The sequence below is a fragment of the Phascolarctos cinereus genome, unplaced genomic scaffold (genome assembly GCF_003287225.1).
Source record: "Phascolarctos cinereus isolate Bilbo 61053 unplaced genomic scaffold, phaCin_HiC Scaffold_5;HRSCAF=322, whole genome shotgun sequence".
Classification (NCBI taxonomy): Eukaryota; Metazoa; Chordata; class Mammalia; order Diprotodontia; family Phascolarctidae; genus Phascolarctos; species Phascolarctos cinereus.
Window position 1 is genome coordinate 332,055,824 of NW_027555958.1, and position 17,960 is coordinate 332,073,783.

The following is a 17,960-nucleotide window of genomic DNA, read 5'->3' on the forward strand; positions in this document are numbered from 1 at the left end:
AGGTGACCTAGCTAATGAGTGGCAGAGGTAGTATTTTAAACCCAGTTCTCCATTTTCATCAAAAAAAGAAATAACTTGTTTGGTCAGATTGTTGGAGTTTTCTTAAATATGTATTAGGAAGAATGTTTACTGCTGGATATAATTGTCCCACAGTCATTTATTAGTCTCCTTCAAGAAATAGTATTTGACTTAACAAAGAAAAAAAAAACACTGAAATTCATTAACATAGTTATGATGAGGTTTTTTTTTAACTCTATCATTAAGGGTCTGTTAAGGGCTTTTTGTCCTGAATTTTACATCCTTTTAATTTTGAGCTTACTCTATTCCTTTAACCCTAGCAAGAGAACTTTAGTGCTATATTTACTGTACAATTCATCCCCTAAACTTTCTGTCTTCCTTCTAAGCAGGAATTTTTAAGAATTTCATATAAGGATTTGCATATATCTGTGTCATGTTTTTACTCTTCTTTTGTGTTACCTGTTCCTTTATGTCATAGGTTGAATTATCTAAGTGTGTTTTTTGTTTATTTTCATTAAAAAAATTTACTGAGATAAGTCTAAACTGAACATGGAAATACAGTAACGTAATAGATGTAGTGATATAATATGATCTAACTTCATTATATGTCCAGAATGAGTTTCACATATAAGAATTGTTCAGTGCTAACAATATAAAAAAATTATCTTTCATAAAAATAAATATTTGGTAAATGCTACTGAGTCAAGGATATACCTGAAAATTTAGAACTACAAGGTGAATAGGTGATAATGTCAAAAGTCAAGGCAAGAAGGAGGTATCAAATCAAGAAGGTCTGCAAGTTGTAGGAAAGGGTATCTCCAAGAAGAAATACTGAAGTTGTTCCTCAGGTTTAGTTTGTCCTTAGACTTCTTCGATACTGCTGATAGAATGAGGATGAAAAGCCTACAAGAGCTCCCTGACCTTGGCTAGAAAAGGGTCGAATATGATAAGAATCAAAGGGAGTTTCTTAAACTCAATCTGGGTGAAAATTTAACTAGATTTTTAAAATGTTAGTATAAATCCTTCCTAAGAGCGTGTGGTCTATCTTTTTTACAAGGTTGGCTTATTTGACCGTCTGGGCACTTCTCCATTAAGAGGGATGCCCATGGCAACCCGGCTGTTGCTCTGTGAGCATGCTGAAAAGTTGTCAGCTGCCATTGTTCTCAAGAACCACCATTCTAGACTTTCTGACCTGGTGAATACTGCTATCTTAAATGCTTTAAACAAGAGAGAACGTGATGTTCCGCCAAGTCTTACTCCTGCAGATGTCTTTTTTAGAGAGGTAAGGTGTTACCTTTCTTGGTATTTATCTATTTGGTAAAGCTATAATGCAAATATATATAATATAATTATGTATGTAAATATATAATACAATATATTGCATGTTATATGTAATATATATACATTTAATATAAAGATGCTTATTACTTGAATAAATAAGAAGGGAGAGTTTGAGGAGAAAGGTAATGAAATCTGTTTTTTACGTGTCGAGTTTGAAATACCTGTGGGGTATCCAAATCAAGATGTTAAAAGGGAGTTGATGATGCAGGACTGGAGAGCTCAAGAGAGCCACTCTTGCTGGAAATAGAATTCTAGGAGTCATCTGCATAATAATAATAATTGAGTATGGAAGCTGATGAATTAGTATGTGAGATAGCATAAAGGGACTAGAGTTGAGGCTTTGGAAGACATGCTTGGTGAGTGGGCATCAGCAAAGAAGACTGAGAAGGAGCAAGCAGATAAATGGGAGAACCAGGAGCAAGCAGTGTCCAGACGATCTTGAGACGAGAGAAGATCCAGAAGGAGGTGAGAAACAGTTTCAGAGATTGTAGATAGGTCAAGTAGGATGAGGGTCAAGAAAAGACTTTTGGATTTAGTAATTAAGAGATCAGTGGTAACTTTGGAGAAGACACTTTCAGTTGAATGACAAGGTTTGAAACAAGATTGCAGAGGATTTAGAAGCAAATGATGAGAGGAAATAGAGGCACCAAGCTAAAGAATGTAGCAGAGAAGGGGAGCAGTGAAATAGGATGGTAGCCAGTAGCAATGGGTGGATTGAGGGATTTTTAAAGGTGGAGGAGCATGGATGTTTATAGGCAACAGGGAAGGAGCCAGTAGATAGAGACTGAAGATTAGGGAAAGAGTATAAATAATAGTGAGGATAGTCTTTTGGAGAAGATAGGAGGGGTAGGATCAAGGGTGCATGTAGAGGAATTGTCCTTGGCAAGGAAAAGGGCCACCTGTTCATCCAAGACAGGATTGAAAGAGAGATAAAGGCAGAAGATGCCTGAGTGATATAAAATTTGGAGATCACCATGTTGTGCCTCCTTTTTTGTGGTGAAATATGAGGCAAGTTCCACAGCATAGAGTTTGGAGGGAAGAATTACTATGAAAGTTGAGGGAAGATGAAAAAATCTGGAATAGTTGCTGTGGAGAGTGGGATAATGAAATTGATTAGGGGGCAGCAGGATGATTGCCTCGCTGAAGATAGAGCCAAATTGAGATTACATAACAAATTTGTAGTGGCCCCATTTGGTAAGGTTTCATTATTTCCTCCACCTCTATCCAGTAACTCATGAATAGGAGCAAAGGAGACATATGGTGGAATCAATCTAGGGTGGAGGTTTAGCAAGGTATGATTGTGATAGGACAAAGATCAAGGTATTTAAGAATAGAAGTTAGCATGAATTATTTCACCAAGGTGTTTAAATACAGAAGAGAGGATACTGTAGCTAATGCAAGGGTGATGGCCTGGAAAATAACTGAGAGCTTGAGGGGATGGAAGTAAGAATGAAGAACAGGGTTAGTTCATAAGGCTTGGGGAAAAATGGAATGTTCAGTGTCTGGAGTGTGTTAGGATGTTAATTTTTCAGTATGTTATACATTGTATAAGGTAGGTAAGTGGTATAGTAGCTAGAGTGCTGGAGTTGAAGTCAGGAAAATCTAAATTCAAGTCTTGCCTTAGATATTTACTAGCTGTATAACTTTGAGCAAGTCACTTAACCTTTCCCAGCTTTAGTTTCCTCACCTATAAAAATTGACATAATAGCATTTACATCATAGGATTATTGTGAAGGTCAAATGAAAGAATATGTAAAGTGCTTTGCAAAACTTAAAGCAGTGTTTAAATATTAGCTATTGTTATTTTAAATTGAATTTCTAATATAATTTCTTCTTGGTTTTTATTTTTTTAAATCAGGTGTGAGTTCTTTGATGTTGGGGACTCCTAGTGAGAAACTTCCTCTACTAATATTGATTGGAACCTTCTTTGCAACTTATATAGTATAGATATGTTAATGACTTTTATGAATTTACTTTTGTATCCTGCTATTTTAATAAAGCTAATAATAATCTCAGTTTCTTTACTGATTTTCTAGAGTTTTCTTAGTGAATCATCATATAATCTGAAAACTGGTGATTTTATATTTGCTAATATTTTACCTTTATTAAATTTTGTTCTCTAGTTTTTATAGTTAGCATTTCTAGAACTATGCCAGACAATAGTAGAGAAAGGTACTATCCTCACATTACCCTTGTTTGTGTTGGAAAAACTTCCAGTGCTTCTCCACTGCAGGTCTGTCTCTTTGGTTTTAAATATGTGTTTTTAATCATATTTTTAAAATAACCTTTTCATGTCTCTGCTTTTTAGGGTGTTTGACATAAATGTATGCAGTATTTTGTCACAGTATTTTTCTGTATCTCTTGGCAAAATGTGTACCTTAATGTTCATTTTAAGTCTTCTGTGTTTCTTTTCACAGGTATCACAGATAGATACCATCTTTGAATGTTTATTGGAACAAGAAGAGCAAATCTTGAAAGATACCCCAATGGAATCTGTTGAATGGGCTCAGGTGGTGGTCAATGTGAATAACATCCTGAAGGTACTAAAATGTAGTGCAGTACACTTATTTAAAGGACAAATGAAAAGTCTAGATTTCAGTAAATGAAAATATTAAACTAGGAAGGGCCTGTTGTAGAAGATGTAATTTGAGCTGAGTCTTAAAGGAAGCCAGGAGGCAGAGATGAGGAAAGAGAGCATTTCAGGCTTGGAAGACAGTGAGTATGGAAAGAAATGAAAATTCTTTCAGATATTCCCAGATATTCCATTCTGGTAACTATTCAGGAATTTGTGGTTTTAGCCACACATTCATTATAATGAGTTTTTTAAAAAAAGTGATTAGGGGCAGCTAGGTGGCACCAGCCACCTGGAGTCAAGAGGACCTGAATTCACATCTCAGACACTTGACCCTTATTAGCTGTGTGACCCTGGGCAAGTCATGTGACCCATTGCCTAGCAAAAACAAAAGAAAAGGGAAAAAAGTGATTAACTGTGCATCAGTACTTCAAAAAATCTGTTATTTCCTTACTGTGTCGGCCCTCTTTCCACAATATAGATTATAACTCTTCCATAGTATAGTAGATAGGTCCATGCATTCCTGAAGTCAAGAAACCAGGTTGCCATCCTACTCAGACTCAGGCTTTTCCTCAAGACAGTCTTGGGCAGTACTGGAAGTTTTTTTAGATTGTTAGTACTCTATTTTCCTGAATGTGTACTCCATTGGCTTAACTTTTAAGAATGCTGTGTACCTCTCCTCAGATTAAGCATCATAGTAAAACTTTATTAGAAGAATAGTTATGAACCACATAATACATATTTATTAAACACCTACTATGTTCATAATGCTACCAATGAATACTGTGTTTGGGCTAAGTTTAGTTGTTGCCTTATTTCTTCTTGGCATATTAAAGTATTTTATTTGGGAAGGAATGTCTAGAATTTTCAAACTTTTTAAGGCTGATGTGTATTAAATATTTACATTTATGTTTCTAAGATATTGAAGTCTAATATTCACTTGCACTTTAATATTACAGTCCTGGATAAAATGGCATTAAATAGAATTGCAGGTAGGATAAGCTGTCAGATTGGATCATATATATAGAGGAGATTTCATGCTGAAGGTGATTAAATTATGAAGGCATTGAGGTATCCATTCTCAAGGTATCTGAAGGAAAGGAAAATAACAAGTGTAGAAAAAAATCTTGCGTTACTTATGCCCACGAAGAAAACAGCTGAGACAACACCAACAACCAACAACCAATATGCCTACTTTCCCATCTCTACAAAATATTTCTCAGGTTCATTTATATATGAATTAGGGGCGTCCATGATGAGAGGTTTTAAGAAGCAAACAGGTAAACTTTCACAAGTGCTGTTCCATGGCAAGGGTTCTTAGCATTTTTTTGTGTCATAAACCCATTTGGTAGCCTAGAGAAGCTCTTGAATCCATTTTCAGACTAATGTTTTAAAATTCGTAAAATAAAATACATAGTGTTACAAAGGAAACCAATTATATTGAGATAAAGATATAATTTTTCCCCCACCCAAGTTTATGAGATCTAGTAAGGACAGACCATTACAAGTCCTTGGACCCTAGGCCAAGAATCCCAGTTCCACAGTAATAGTCTTTCCCATTTCAAAATTGTTGGAAAGATATATCCTTGCTGTGCAATAATTATTGTTTGGTGATTATGAAAAAGCATTTGATTCAGTAAAGCATAATACTGCCTTTGAGATTCTCTTTCAGTAAGCTATCTAGCATCCATATAGGAAAATAATTTGAGTCCTTAAAAAATATAACAATACAAACAGCCCTTTTTAATGACTCCCTGATTATAAATTTGAGTTAAAGCGTACAATAGGAAGGTTTCTGCCTATCACCTAGGTGTAGGAAATCTAGAACATATCTAAGAGGAATTTCCCATGAATAGTGTGGTCCTCCAGATGTTCCTGATTGTGGATGACGTGCTGTTTGCATCAAGCCCTGAAATATTAAAGAACCTACTGGAAATGAACTGTAACCACCCAAAATAGGTTTGGCCTGACCATGCAAACAGGAAAGACCAAGTAGATGAAGAATGTTTATTATACAGATATGCCGCATGATTAAATTGGCAACTTGAGGTAGCTAGGTGATGTATTGAATAGAGCATCAGACGTGGAATCAGGAAGAACGGAGTTTGATTCCTGCCTTAGATACCTACTACCGCTAATAGCTGACATTGATGTAATGCTTAGCTTGTGCCAGGAACTATGCTAAGCACTTTACAGTTATCTCATTTGATCCTCCCAACACCCCTGGGAGGTAGGTGCTACTATTATCTCTTCTTTACAGATGAGGAAACTGAGACAAACAGATTAAGTAACTTGCCCAGGGTCACACAGCTAGTAAGTGTCTTAGGCTGGATTTGAATTCCAGTCTTTCTGACCCCAGGTTTAGCATTCTATCCACTGTACTTCCTAGCTGCCCCCACTTAGCTATGTGACTTTAGTCAAGTCATTTAACATTTTACTTAGTTTTCCTTCTGTAAAATGGAGCTATATTAGCACCTGCCTCCAAGAATTGTGAGGATCAAAAGAGAGCAAAAATATAAATAAATAAAACCTCTTGAATAAAACTAGAGGAAGAAAGCAGTCAGGCTTGCTTTCAGGAAACATCAAATTCTTTGAAAGACTCTTGGCTTCTGGAAACAGGCTTAACTTTTAAAATACAGACAGTTCTCACTTTAAGTGGACCAGTCTGCAGACCTCTATGTAAAGTGATTTTTACGTAACACAAATTTTCCCCTATGCCCACCCCCATTTCACTTGTTTGTTCTTCCATTCTCAAAGAGGACCATGGTATCATGAAAGTAATGCCATGACTTGTAAGTGAATTGGATTTAAGTGAGAGAGGGCTGTGCAAAGTCACCAGCCTCACTTTCTCCTCTGGGGCTGCCTAGGTCCAGTAGCAAGATATAAATCAGGACAACTAAAGATGGCCCCAAATGCAGTGGGGACCTTGGCCTTTTTAAGCTAAGGTCTTTGCCAGTTTTCTGTTTAAGAAAGACATACACAAAATGATACCTTTATGCAAGTCATAAAATGTATTAAACTGCAGGTATATTAAATAATCTACCATGATAATAAACAGAATTATGAAATGAAAGATGAAGTTAATGATAAAGCATGCACAGTACTATATGGCAAAATAATCACAAGTGTGCAAAATGTTTCCCCTTCACCCCTAGCCTTTATCACTGCTGGCTGGCTGTTCAACTTTTTTTATGATGCTATTGAGACATGTTTGAACAATGGTTCTCTTTTTTCCTCATATATCTGACAATAGCAAGCAACATTATCCTCAACTAATTTTTCACAATTCTTTACATAAAGTTGAATTTGCATAATGTGAATTTGTGTAAAGTAAGAATTATCTGTTCCAGTATTATTGTATGACTGAGAGACATACAACACATTAATTTTGAAAGAATTGAAAATGAATATTGCATAGAGGGCAATATGTGAGGTTTGAATACCACATAAACAGTGAAGAACAGGAATAAAAAATGTCAATAAGACAGGAAAAAAAAGATGAACTAGTCACATAAAGAGAGTGAGTGATGCCACACAGGTAGTTTGATTGCACCACTGGCATCCTGATGTCAAGAGAAAGTGAAGCAGGTCTCCAACATTTTAGGCAGATCATTTTTGATGAATTTATGTGAGGACATGGACAAGAGCTGCATAGACTTGGCTGGCATGCCTAACTTGCGATAAGCATCATTGGAAGGAACATCCACATTGATGAAATTACATCGATTTGAGAATATTCTGGCATATGCGCCAAGTACTGTCTATTTAATTTTTAATTAAATTTCTTTGTAAGATGCTTACATTTCTAGTTTTATCTGTTCTTTTAAAAAACTGGAATTTATGGTAATAGAAACGTAAAGTATTGGAAATTTTTTTTCAAGTACACATCTTAATAGGTGTTAGTAGCATAGTTAGATTTTTTTTTGTTTCAGCTTAAATTCAAAAATATTTTGAATTTCCATTTTCAGAAATAAGTAATTTCTTGTTTTCCCAGGATATGCTACAAGCAGCCAGTCAGTATCGCCAAAGTAGAAATACCTTATATAGAATGGAAGAACTCCCAGAAAAAGAACCTGAATATGTTCCTTGGACAGGTAAGCTTCTAAAAATTAAGCACATAAATCTAGTTTTATTACTGCTTGTTAAAAAAATTTTATTTCTAATGGTTTATTGTATCCATGAGTTTGTATTTTTCCATAAGCTAGTTTTGTAAATAAAAATTCAAAATTCTACTGCTCCCTCCCCCAACACATGCTTGCTCAGACTGGGACATCAGCACTAAGTGTGAAGAGAGAGCTCAGGTAGAGAGAACTGAGGAGCAAAGGAATTGGGGCAGGACATATGTTGACAAAATATGATATTTCACTAAGCCTGAGGAAGAGAGCCTAGCATCCAACTGGGGCTAGTTTTGGACCCCCCCCCCCCATAATTCAGTTGGAGCAGAGATCAAAACTTGGGAGCCATAAATTGTCCAATGTGGAAAGAAGCAGAGATGGCTTTGATATCCAACCCCCCAGGAAAACTATCATCAAAGGAGAAGAAGTCAGATGGTGAGTAATAGGGAAAAATACGGGGAAAAGAATGAAAATTACCAAAGATCTCAGGAGAAATAAAACTCAAAGACTTTAAGCATAACCAGGTAACAGGGAAAATATTAATAACAGAAGGGAATATGGCCTCTAGATCAAGCAAAAGAGTCCAAACATCCATAATTAAATATTACAAGATAAAGGAAAATTAATTAACACCTGATAAGATGAGGCCCCTATGGATTTCCAAGAGAGCGTGGAATCCATCATGGTATTCTTGAACTATTTAAAAGAGAAATAAGAATTGTGAGAGCAGAATTTATGCCCACACAGCAGAAATTGTTGGTTCAATAGGAAAACTTGAGTCCATAGTAGCAAGTCTCACCAAGGAAAAAAAAGAAAGAATCATTTATTGGGAATGGAGCTACACAAAAGTGAAGGATAGTCTAGAAGAAGAGGGGGAGAAAGCAATATCATTAAAAGAAATCATGATAAATGCTTTTACAAGTAAAATATAGCAGTCTCAAAGGAAAGATGTATAGATAACTTAAGGATTATAGATCTCCAAGAAAAGCACTACGAATCAAAAAACCTGTATGCTACAAGGCAAGAAATAATACAAGAAAACTGCCCAGAATTGCTGAACACAGAAAACAAAGTGTCAATGAAAATAATTTGCAGATCATCTCTAAACATAGTTAGAAGCTGGGCCGTGAGTGATGTTATTTGCAGCCTGCCTCTTCCGGAAGTGTTAGCTAAATTATTTAAATTTTAGGTGAGTGATTATACACTTATGTAACGATTTAGTTTTTGTATCTGATACAATTAATTTTTTTTTCTGAATTTTTTTTCCTCTTTGTTTTTACAGCAACCAGTGGCCCTGCTGGCATAAGAACTGCAATAGTTCGACAACATGGAATTGTTCTGAAGGTGGTTTATCCTCAAGTAGATACCAATCTGAGAAACATCCTAACTGAGCAGCTTGTAGCACTAATTGACTCTTACCTGGATAGTTATGTTTCTCAGCTTAAATCTGTGGACAAACCCAGTGATCAAGAAAGGTATAACAACCTGGAAATGGAGTACATTCAAAAAAGAGCAGATATCTTGTCTCCTCTTCGTAAGTACTCCTGTTTATTTGCAGAAAATACAAAGAGAAAGCCACATGTTTAGTAAAATTTCTTTAGTTAAATCAGTTGCAATTTAATGTAATTTCCCTAATTGAAACTAATCACGAATCAACAGTAATGTCTTTTCCAGATGTAATTGGAGTGATTGTATCTATCATAAATTTGTATAGTGCATGAAATTAAATCCGCTAACTAAACTTCTCATTATTTAACATTTTAATTTTAAAATAGATTAAAGATGGACTTACACATAAATTTTTTGCAAAGATGAAATTACTGAAAGTACTGAACTTGCTGAAGTATTTCCACCTAAATAGTGTAGTTTATTATGCTTTTCTCTCTAAGTTAACGTAAGTAGTTGCTTAATACATTTTTTCTTCTCCTTTTGGTTTCATAGTTTCTCTTGGACAGCACCAGTGGGCTGCTTCATTGGCAGAGAAGTACTGTGACTTTGATATCTTGGTTCAAATGTGTGAGCAAACTGATAACCAGGCCAGACTACAGCGTTACATGACTCAGTTTGCTGACCAGGTAACACAGTGTAATGTTTAGGCAGAGAATCTTGCAGCATAGCCTCAACATTCTAAATCTAATATTTGTTTGGAAAGAAAATGAGTATAGCAAAAGTCATTGTGATTCATGAACACTTATAGAATATAAGAAGCTGCATATGCATAAGAGAATGCTTAGAGGGAAAGTTTAGAGCCTGCTCATCTCAGATTTGGCCATCTTCTTAAAGGTTTTCTGTTGTAGCAGTTCTAGTTATGTTTAATTGAGTCATGGAACCTAGTCATGTCTTGAGACACTAAAGTTCCCAGTTACATAACAATGCTCAAACCCTTAATGTTAATCCTTGGTGCTTCATTTTAGAGACTTAGAATGAATTAATGAAAATGATTTGCTTTTTATCTTTTTTCCCTTTGCTAATGAGGTCTCCCTATTAATTTTAAAACTGAATTGCTTTCTCCAAATTGTCTTCTAATTTGTTTAGCAAATTACAACTTTATAAAGAAGAGAACTGCTAAAAATAAATACACATATACCCTACTTTCAGAAAGCTCAGCCTCTATGTTTAATGTTTGCCCTCTTTACTCCTAAAAGGGGAAAATAAAAGTAGTAGTATACATTTGTGTGGTGCTTTAGACTTGACGTACATCATCTCATTTGAACTTCATGAATTTGATACTTAGAGCATCATTGGTTCATTGCTAGAAGGAACTTTAGAGGTCAAGTTGAAAGGTACAACCCTTTCATTTTATATAGAGGAGGAAAATGAGATCCAGAGAAGCTCAGGGACATACCCAAGGTTGCTCAGTAACAGAGAAGTGAACCTAGGTCTTCTGGCTCCGAATGATCTTTCCAATGTAAGTTCTCTTTCTCTTGCACCAGGCAGCTGGTGGCAGAGTGGACAGAGCAAAGGGTCTGGAGTCAGGAAGACCTGAATTCGAATTCAGCCTCAGACTAGCTGTATGACCCTGGACAAGTCACTTAACCTCTATCTGCCTCAGTTTTCCTTGTTTGTATAATGAGGATGATAGCAGCACCTACCTCCCAGAGTTGTTGTGAGGATCAAGTAAGATAATATTTGTAAAGTGCTTCGAAGAGTGCTTGACATATAGTAGGCTCTGTATAAGTAGTCCAAATGCCTATTCCCTTTCTCCTTTTTCTCTCAAAGAAAATATTTGACCCTAAGAATAAATTGCTTTTTATTGTGCTTTTTGATTCACAATTCACTTTCCTGTCAATGATGTGGTTGAGCTCTGTAATACAGGTACCATCCCCTTTTACAGGCAAGGAAGCCAAGGCTGAGATTAAGTACCTTACCCATAGGCACAGGGCCAGGAGGTCAAGTGAGGTCTGGTGACTCTAAGTTAATGTTCTTTTCTTTCTAGGACTCTACTGGGTTTCTGTGGCTCTGATAGCTTGGACATTTCTGTAACAAGTAGCGTTTTTGTGAATGATTATTTTGTTAACAGTGTCTTGAATTATCAAATAAGTCAGAGGGGTCATTTCATTGTAATGGAACCATAACTGAAATTTACTGAGGTTTTTGGGATATTTATTCCCCTAAGCTTGGACATTTCAGAGAGAAGGGGCTTTTTTTGCTTTGTTTTTTATTTTTAAATTCCCATAGAAAATGGAAAAACCAGTTCTCCATGGGATGCAGCAAGGACACAAGGGAACATCCTGCTTATCTTTTTCTCCCTAAAGGTTCAGAAAAAAACTTGAAAGTACAGTTATCCTAAATCAGTCAATCAGTCATTCATTTATTAAGAGCCTGTTGCAAGGCACTATGCTAGCCTCTGGGTTTGTAAAGATAAAACAAAGTAGTCCCTGCCCTCAAGGCAGTTTTTTTTTGGGGGGGTAATAATAACAATCATAATAATAATAACTAGCATTTAGTACTTTAGGGTTTGCAAAGTGCTTTACAGATATTATCTTATTTATCCTCACAATAACTTAGGAGGTATGTGTCATTATTATCCCAATTTTACAGGTGAGGAAATTAAGGCATGCTGTGTTTAAGTGACTTGCCCAGGGTCACACAGCTAGTGTGTGAGGCATGATTTGAGTTCAGGTCTTCCAACTTCAGATCCTGCTCTCTAGCCACCTAGTTGCTTAGGAATGAAGATACAGCACATACGCCGATATATATGATGGGGGAAAGAACATTAACAACTAGAGAAATAGGAGAAAAGCTTCCTGGAGGAGGTAATGAGGGAGTTGAATGTTGAAGTAAGCATGTTGACATGTCACCTTCCTCTGGTGAAATGTAAGCTTTTTGAAGAGACTGTTTTCTCTTTTGTCTTTGTATTCCCGAGCTGGTATCTTATACTTGTTGGGTTGGATTGGATTGGATTGGATTGGATCAGCATATTGTGAGACCCAGAGGTTAAGAGGAAGTGCATTCTAGGAATGAGGGGACAAAGGCACAAGTGGCAGGAGGAAGTAGTGAATGTAGAAAAGATCACTAAGGTAGGACACTTTGGAACTTAGACCGTGATGAGGATTTATGTGACATAAGCTTGGGAAAGTACTTAGAAATGATGTTCTAAAGGGATTTCTTTAAATGCCAGACAACTGTATTTATATTCATTTATCTTTGAGGCAATAGGGAGCAACTAAAGGTTCTTGAGCAGGATAGAGACATGATCTGACTTATGTTGTAAGGTTATTTTGGGGACTGTGAAAGATGGATTAGAGAAGGAAAGTTTTGAAAGTTAGGAGGTTGTAACAGTCTAGCTATCAGGAGTTAATGAGGGTTTGACCTCTGGTGATGCCTGTGTTAGAAAAGGGACAGATACAAGTACTTTGTGGGAGAACTGGCAAAAATTGTCAACTTCTTGAATGTGGAGAGAGAAAAATTGGAAGATGATCCCAAGGTTGCAAAGTTGAGTGACTAGAAGGATAGTGATACCCTTAGCAAAAATAGGAACATTTGCTGAAATGTTGGTTTTAGGGGAAGGAGATCATGAGTTTTGTTTTGAATATAATGAGTCAAGCTCCCAAATAGTTAGAGCAGCAGATAGCCTTTTAGTTAATACAAATGGATAAACATTGCCATCATTTGTTATATTAGGGAGGCAGCATAGAATGGTGGAAAGAGCACTGCTCTGCCATTAGAGGACCAGTGTTCTTTGAAGAACCTATTCCCTGTGTGACCTTGGACAAATCACTTACCCTTCCTGGGCCTCAGTTTCCTCTTCTGTAAAATGAGGGGGATAATACTAAATAGCTTCTGACGTACCCTTCCAATTCTAGATCTATGATCTTGTGATTTTGATGCATACATATATAGACAGATATGCAGCGATGGAGATAGATTGATAGATTTCATTGGTCTCAGGAACCCTCTGGTGAGGAAATTCCCTTTACCAGGACACCTTATACAGTGGTCTTAGTTGCAAAGTGACTTAGGGGGACTTGAGCCCCATTCTTACTGGCTCTGGGCCTGACTTTCTCTTCATCACACCATGACCACCCCTCAACATATGTATGTATAAAACATGACAATTTTGCTCCTTAAAACCACCTTCCTTAACGTAAGATGGACACATTTTCAAAAGTGCAGGACTTCTTTCATTGACTAGGCAAAATAATCTACAGTTTCTAGGAAACTTTTCCTTTCTGCTTGTTTTCTGTGGTCAGTTGTTTAATTAAGCACTTTTGATTAGTGGGTAGGCTATATGGAACAGAGAACTGCATGAAGAGTCAGAAGTCCTCCTAGCCATGGCATCTCTGCCAGCTTTGTGGCCTTCGGCAAGTTCCTTAGCCTCTTAGGGCCTTATTTTCTCCTCTTTCAAATGAAGACATTAGCATGGATCACTGCCAAAGTAACTTCAGCTCTCTGATTGTGTGCCTTTATATCATATAGATTAAACCAGTTTTTAGAATATTTCTGTTTTGGGGACCAAATAAGACTTGTGAATAAATGGCGTTTTATTATTACATATTTTTTTTATCCAGAGTGTACTAACTGTATGTTAATGTGTTTTTGGCTTTATTCCTAATAGAATTTTTCAGATTTCCTCTTCCGTTGGTATTTGGAGAAGGGAAAGCGTGGCAAACTATTATCGCAGCCCATTTCTCAGCACGGACAGCTAACAAATTTTTTGCAGGCCCATGAGCACCTCAGCTGGTTACATGAGATCAATAGCCAGGACTTTGAAAAGGTAAAGAAGGTTTTTTTTACAGAATAAATAGATGTAGTTTTGATTATTGCTTGTAAAAATATCAATATAAATAATTCATAACTTACCTCCTTTTACAAAGAAGCTCTAGTTGTCTAATCTGTTTGATTTATTGGTGTTGGTTATCAGATATTCTCTACTGAGTTCGAGAAAACTGGCTTCCAGCCTTGCCCTGGCAACTAACAACTGCTCTGTGATAGCAAAGAGAAGAAATAGTTGTCTCACAAACTCCCCCCCAAAGAAATCAGAACATGTTTACTCAGGATTATAGTGACTGTTTTATTAGACTCCTATCCCAGTTTATATTTGGACAGGTTTGGTAAAATGCTGTACTAAAGCCTAGATCAGGGATGGGGGACCCTGTGGCCTCAAGGCCCCATGTGGCCCTCTAAGTCCTGAAGTTCAGTCCTTTGACTGAATCCAAACCTCACATAATAAATCCCCTTAATAAAAGGATTTGTTCTGTAAAACTTGGACTCAGTCAAAGGGCCACACCCAAGGACCCAGAGGGCCTCATGTGGCCTCAAAGCTGCAGGTTCCTCACCCCTGGTCTAGGTCCTAGTCTTGGGTCTTCCATAGTGGAGTGTGGATCCTTGAAGGATCCTCACTTTCCACAAATTAGTCAAAAAGGGGTGCTTTTGTTGATACATCATGATACAGATGAGACAGCAGTAATGAAATGGATAAGTCAATGAACTTTTAGTTAGGAAGGCTTGAGTTCACATCCTTCCTCAGAAACTTATTCTTTTTGTCCTTGACAAGTAGTTGAATCTCATGTTATGTAGGGTTTTGCGTCTGTAAATTGAAGAAGTTGGACTTTCTGGCTTCTAAAGTTCCTTCCAGATCTGAATCTATGATTCTGTGTAAAGTAAAAAGAAGTTATATATTTGAATTTTCTTCGTTCTGTATTTCAGCTTCCTCAAAGTAATAATTACCCATTATCTTAATATTTTCTTATATTTTGATTTATTCTAGGCTCATACAACGCTTCTAGGCTTGGCAAATATAGAGACTCGTTACTTTGCAAAAAAGAAAACGCTTCTTGGCCTGAGTAAATTAGCTGCATTAGCTTCAGATTTTTCAGAAGATTTAATTCAAGAAAAAATTGAAGGTAAAAGGACTGAGTGTTTTGAAAGGCAGAAGAGACAATTTGATAAATTGTATTTAACCAGCATTTATTAACAGAGGCCTCATGGAATAGTGGAGAGGGAGCTGTCCTCAAAGCCAGGAAGACCTGGTTTCAAGTCGTGCTTCTGACACATAATGACTAGAGTATCTTTGCCCTACAAAGTTTTGACCTGCATTGGCACAGGGAACTTCCATTGCCAATGAAATCACAGGCCTAGTTCTCATCTCAGTCCCTACCATATATGAGGCCCTCTGCTGGCCTCAGGGTATAAATTTTAAAACGGTATCAAAGCAATTGCACTGTGATACGGATTCTTGTGAAAGCACGTTCTAGGTATGATATTTCTCTGGCCCCAGAGGAGCTCACATTTCCTCTTGGAGGGATATGACTTGTACACAGATAAGTATGACACAAAACAGTGATATGGGCAAAGAAGAAACAGACAAGGTTCTCTAGGAAAATGTGAGGAGGGAACTAGTCCTTTGAGCTTGGGAAATCCGGGAAGCCTGTTTATGGAGAGAAAGGCACCTGAGCTGAACCCTGAGGGAAAAGGAAGATTCTGAAAAGCAAAGATAAGGAGGGCAGCCATTCCTAGCCCTGCAAAGGCTTCTGTGAATTTGTGGAGTCAAGAGATGGGTTATCAACTTTGGGGAATAGCTAATAGTATGGTTTGTTAGAAGTGAGAGCATACGAATGTGAGTAATGGGAAGGAAGGCTGGCCTGGTATCAATGATCCAAATGATAGAGAGTCTTGAATGCCAGGCTAGGAGCTAGTATTTTTAATCCACGGGCCACTGAAGGTTTCTGAACAAGGAAATGACATGATCATACTTGTGCCACAGGCAGATTGTTTTGGCAGTATTGTGATGGGTGGACAAGTGAGCCTATTACTGTAGTCTAGGTGAAAGGTAAAGGCCTGAACCAGGAGGTAATATGAGTAGAGAGGAGGTAATGATCATAAAAGATGTGGAGGTAAGATCTAGAGAATTTGGTAACTGATTAAATGTGAGGGGTGAGGAATGGGAAGAACTAAATCAAGGCTTGTTAATTATGTTAGTATAAAGAGACTGTTTTCCATTATCATTGAATGGTGTACATTCCAGTCAGTACATATCAGTCTTTCTTTTAAGGGAAATGTTTTTCCTTAGACTTATTGTATGATTATTCCTGTGTATCTTAAATATCAATCCTTAATTTTAAGTTCTATACCTTATTGATCATTGAAAAATAAATTCACAAGTACATTTTAAACTCGCATGGATTAAACACATGTATAAATCAGATATGCTAACAGCTACTTGTAATGTAGAATGAATAATTTGCAGATATTTAAATATTTCACTATAATAAAGTTACTCACTTCTTTATGTAATAGATATTAACTGAACTTAAAGTCTGAATAAAATGATTTTTTTATATCAAGTAGAACAAGAAAAGACTTATACATGAATTTCTATTATGTTTATCTTGCTTTTCCTTTTAAATGTATAATAATTTCTGCATGTAATTTTCAGAACTGTCCTGCTTCAATACTGTTCTTTCTTTTTTTTGAAACCTTATTGCTACTCTCCTTCCCTACCTCCCAAACCCCAACTGAGGAAAAAAAAGAAAGACAAACTCTTTGGAGCAAGTGTTCATAGTCAAGCAAAACAAATTCCCATATTGAGCATATTCAAGTGTGTATGTCTCATTTTTCCCATGAGTCCACCACTTCTTTCTCAGGTTCTTCATTGCTTCTTCATCAGGAGTCTATTGGTTATTGTATTTAGCTCTCAGAGTTTTGTTTTGTTCTGTTTTTCACATTGTTCCTGTTATCATATGTTACCTTGGTTCTGCTCACTCACTCCATCAATTCATACAGTCTTCCCAGGTTCTCTGAAATCCATCCCTTTTGTTATCTCTGCAGTGTAATAATAGTATTCCATTATACTCATGCACCATAATTTGTTTAGCCTTTCCCAGTTGATGGGCATCCCCTTAACCTTCCAGGTGTTTATGTACATTTTGGTCTCTTTCCACTTCTTTGATCTCTGGCATGTGACCATCTGTGTTCCAAGAATAAAACATTTTACTTTAACTTGATCAATGGCACAAGCCATTATGCATTCCTCACCTCAGCATTTCAGAACCTTTATGTTTCTTCAACACTTGGCTCAGGAGACATCTTTTCAATATTGCCTTCCCCACTTTCCCATCCTCAGACATTCCTAGAGACCTCTTTGTATCTATCTCTTTGTCCTGATCACTTCCGCTTTTTATTATACTAAATTATACATATGCTACATCATAGGATGTAAACTTCTCGAGGGAAGATGTTTTTTTGTTTTTTTTTATCCTCAGTGCCAAGCAGAGTGTTGTTTGTGGTCATCACTTAATAAATGCTTGCTGAATTGAATTTTCTTGAAATATTTCAATATCTCTTTTTTGTGTGTGTGAGGTATTTGGGGTTAAGGAGCTTACCCAGGATCACCCAGCTAGTAAGTGTCAAGTGTCTGAGGTCACGTTTGAACTCAGGTCCTCCTGACTCCAAGACCAGAGCTCTATCCGTGT

General features: G+C 36.7%; 1 protein-coding gene across 1 annotated transcript in view; it reads left to right on the plus strand.

The window, feature by feature from the left end:
* Positions 1-17,960, plus strand: part of NUP133 (nucleoporin 133) — a 67,585-nt gene that overhangs the window by 37,305 nt on the left and 12,320 nt on the right. Inside the window, exons 15-21 of the mRNA XM_021000463.2 lie at positions 1,076-1,300; positions 3,777-3,899; positions 7,926-8,025; positions 9,329-9,580; positions 9,988-10,121; positions 14,105-14,263; positions 15,257-15,392. Of these exons, the coding sequence (XP_020856122.1) occupies positions 1,076-1,300; positions 3,777-3,899; positions 7,926-8,025; positions 9,329-9,580; positions 9,988-10,121; positions 14,105-14,263; positions 15,257-15,392 (1,129 nt within the window). The remainder of the gene's footprint in view (positions 1-1,075; positions 1,301-3,776; positions 3,900-7,925; positions 8,026-9,328; positions 9,581-9,987; positions 10,122-14,104; positions 14,264-15,256; positions 15,393-17,960) is intronic.